The sequence below is a fragment of the Taeniopygia guttata genome, chromosome 18 (assembly GCF_048771995.1).
Source record: "Taeniopygia guttata chromosome 18, bTaeGut7.mat, whole genome shotgun sequence".
NCBI lineage: Eukaryota > Metazoa > Chordata > Aves > Passeriformes > Estrildidae > Taeniopygia > Taeniopygia guttata.
In genome coordinates, this window is record NC_133043.1 from 10,551,106 (window position 1) to 10,554,307 (window position 3,202).

Below are 3,202 nucleotides of genomic sequence, written 5' to 3' on the forward strand. Positions count from 1 at the left end.
AGCAACCCTGCTGTGGGAGTATTCGCCCCTGTTTCCTCACAATGATGCAGAGGACTGCAAGCACTTGAAGGAACACAGCTTCAAGGCTGATTTCTGCCAAGCTTGGCCTGATAAAAGCCCATTTGCATGCATTAATCTTGACACAGTCATTAAGTAAAGCATGGCAGCAGAGACCTCCCCAAAGCAGTAATTTCACTCACAGGGACTTGTTTACTTGGAATTCTCATTACATACTCAAGGACTCTCTCCCACTAATAATACTCTAATCCTGGTCTTGTATAAACAATATTCCAGTATTGGCCTAGTAAGACAAATTACTCCAATATTGGTTTAGTATAGACAGAATTAAGAAAGCCATTTTATTCCTATTGGGAAGACAAACTCCTGACTCATTTTGGTTTTTCATTTCCCAGAAAGGGATTTACCCTATGTTTACCTTTCTGCTATCAGAAGGAAAGTATCATTTGCTGCTTTTAACTCCACATCTTGGAGCAGAGTCCATCAACTATCACAACTGACAAATGTCCTCACGAGTGAACAATGGAAACTGGTCCTGTACCTGCAGCCTCCCCAGGCACAACTTCCTAAAGCTTAAGGCTGAAAACTTACCCTGCTAAAATCAGCAGCTTTGCCATCAAGCTTCAAGGAGCCAGGGATCTGTGGTTAATGCACACAAAACTCCATATCTGGAGAATTTCAGCTATCTAAAAGTATTTATTAACACAGCCTTGCAAACCTACAGAAACAAACAGTGACAATGAAATGGTGACATGGTGTCATTACATTATTTGCATGACCTTCAGCAAATAACCACAGCTTCTTTGCTGGCACTGTGGCATTTCGTGTCCCACGAGTGGTGCCATGCTCTTTGTTCAGTTGTGGTCTGAATTCACTGCAGCTTGTTTCTGGAAGTATTTAAAATGCCTGTCCTGAAGACATTGGGACCACTGCATCCAATGAGTCATCCGTGACACCTGACACAGGTAATAAATCTCACTGTGTTTACGAAAGCTTTCTGTAGGACTCTGTGGGAACTTCACATTAACATGATGTAAAATACCTTATGTGACAGGCACCTGCAACAGTCTGGGTCCAGTGCTACCTTGCCCTTAATAACCAGCTAAAATCCACCACTTAAATAATATCACATATAGGAACTTGAGCATTATTTAGAGGGACACAATAACCTAGTGTTAAACATCCCATGGAGCACTGAGAGGGACAAAAACAGCTAGATGCAGAAGAAACTTGTTAACCAAAAAGACTTTTAGCTTATATCTCTGAAGTTATGGGAATAGCAGGACCCGATGCAGATAGCATTAGATGTACTGGAGATACAATAACAGCCTTGATGTGGCCCAGCAGGAACATGATATGGCTGAAGGAAGGCTCAGGGTGAGAGGCAGGGTCAGACACACGGAGATGGACACTGAAATCCAGGACATGGGGTCAGAAATTCCCGTTCCAGAGGAGAGAAGTGACACATGTTTCACATTACTGGTAAATTCACCTCAGTTCCCACTTCCCCTTGGGCAGGAGGCATTGTACCCAGCTTTTCCAGGAAGCATTTTGTATCCTGAGAGGGCATCTGTGCAGTGCAAGGGTGCTCTGCTGCCTAAGAGCAGAGCTTGTGTTCCACCTACAGAAAATAAGTGCCAAGACAGGCTTGGCACTGCCCTCAGGGGAGCTCACAGCCAACATGGAAAGTATTGAATTCTGATGGGAGCAGCACTGGCTTCTACAGGAAAGGCACTATCTCTATCCTTTGAACATCCTTCGTGTTTCTGTTCTCCCTGGGGAGGTGGGAACAGCCTTCCAAGGTCATTTGCAGGACTGAGGATGATGTGCCGAGGCTGCAGGGCAGCACAGCTCAGCCCATTGGGGTGGGATGCTCTGACCAGCACTGTGTCCCTGCCAAAATAACTGCACTGGGCACAACTCAAGATTAAACCAAGGGTCAGTGCCTGAGAGGATAACAGCGTCACTCTGCTGGCTGCAAGGCAGCAGCAGAAGTGGAAATTAGTCTCTTTATGGCTGGCAGGCAGAACTGTGAGCTCATATCGATGCAGAGCACAGCTCAACATCAAATGATCTCCTGAGCAGAGGCAGCACACTGAATAAATCGGGTCTGAACGTACCTGGGGATCGCGTTATCCTTCTGCACACGGGGAGTAAACATAGAGAGAGGCAGGAACTGGAGCTGCAGGCAGGGTCCCTCACACCACTGTAGTCCTTTTCCCAGGCAGGTCAGCAGGGTTCTCGTAGGCAGAGATGAGCCCCTTTGCCCAGCGAGTGCCAGGGGAGCCCTGCTGCATCACCACCAGCCGGATCGGGGGCTGGGTGTCTGCAGGGACCTCAGGAGCATATTCCTTGCTGGGATCCTTCCCTCTGCAGTCATAGAGCACGCAGGAGATCAGGAAAACCAGAAGCAAAATGACATAGCTAGATACCAGAATGATGAGATTCAAGGTAACGGGGTCAATCTCCAAATAAAACTCCATTTGGTCCCATACTAGTGAGGGCAAACTCGGAGAGTGAAGTTTCATGTGCACAAATGAGCAAGTTCTAACTGATCAGAATAGATGTATTGGCTTTGTGGTAAAAATACACTAATCCTCAGGTCTCCTGTAGCAATGGATTTCCCCGAACCGGACGATTAAAGCAGCTCAGTTTAATAACTTAAGCTCCTTCTTTTAATGCCACGTTGCCTACAGCGGCAGAAGCTAAATTTGATTGCTATATTGATAGGAAAACATCCCCTTTGCCCAGAGACCACCTTTTTCCTTGGTGGACAGGTAGTAAACTGAGTTTTCTCTAAGGACATTTTGAGGAGCTTCTGTTCCTCAGGTGGGTTTGGACTCGTGGGCTGAAAAACCTGAGCTTCATAATTAGTAAATGAATACTGAAATAATTAGAAAGTCATTTGCAAGGTAACTTTTCTCAAACTCACAAGCCTGATCCTGATTTTGACTAAGACCTTTCTGCCCTGGGCTAGTGCTACAGAAGTGTTTTAAAGTGCATTAAAGATGTTTATTGCCCAGGTCGCTGTCAGCATTACAAGGACATGTCACACTGCTCTCACACACTGCCCTCACTGTCCTCGCACCAATTCCTCTGGAGGATCCTGCTTCCCACAGGTTGCTCTGTCTCATTTGAGTCTCCCCTGTGTGAGAAGGTCCAACAAAGCTGCAGCATTTCTGTA

The 3,202-nt window shown here is 46.1% G+C and overlaps 1 protein-coding gene across 1 annotated transcript; it reads right to left on the minus strand.

Moving 5' to 3' along the window:
• Nucleotides 1-1,301: 1,301 nt before the first annotated feature.
• Nucleotides 1,302-2,516, minus strand: SMIM36 (small integral membrane protein 36). Its single transcript, XM_072937169.1, has 2 exons — nucleotides 2,139-2,516; nucleotides 1,302-1,429 (listed from the first exon to the last, which is right to left on the minus strand). The coding sequence occupies exon 1, from the start codon at nucleotides 2,499-2,501 to the stop codon at nucleotides 2,217-2,219; it is 285 nt and encodes a 94-aa protein (XP_072793270.1). The 5' UTR covers nucleotides 2,502-2,516; the 3' UTR covers nucleotides 1,302-1,429; nucleotides 2,139-2,216.
• Nucleotides 2,517-3,202: the final 686 nt, after the last annotated feature.

Bases quoted from the DNA above. Each gene is read 5' to 3' on its own strand.
- SMIM36 (XM_072937169.1), bottom strand. From the start codon at position 2,501: ATGGAGTTTTATTTGGAGATTGACCCCGTTACCTTGAATCTCATCATT.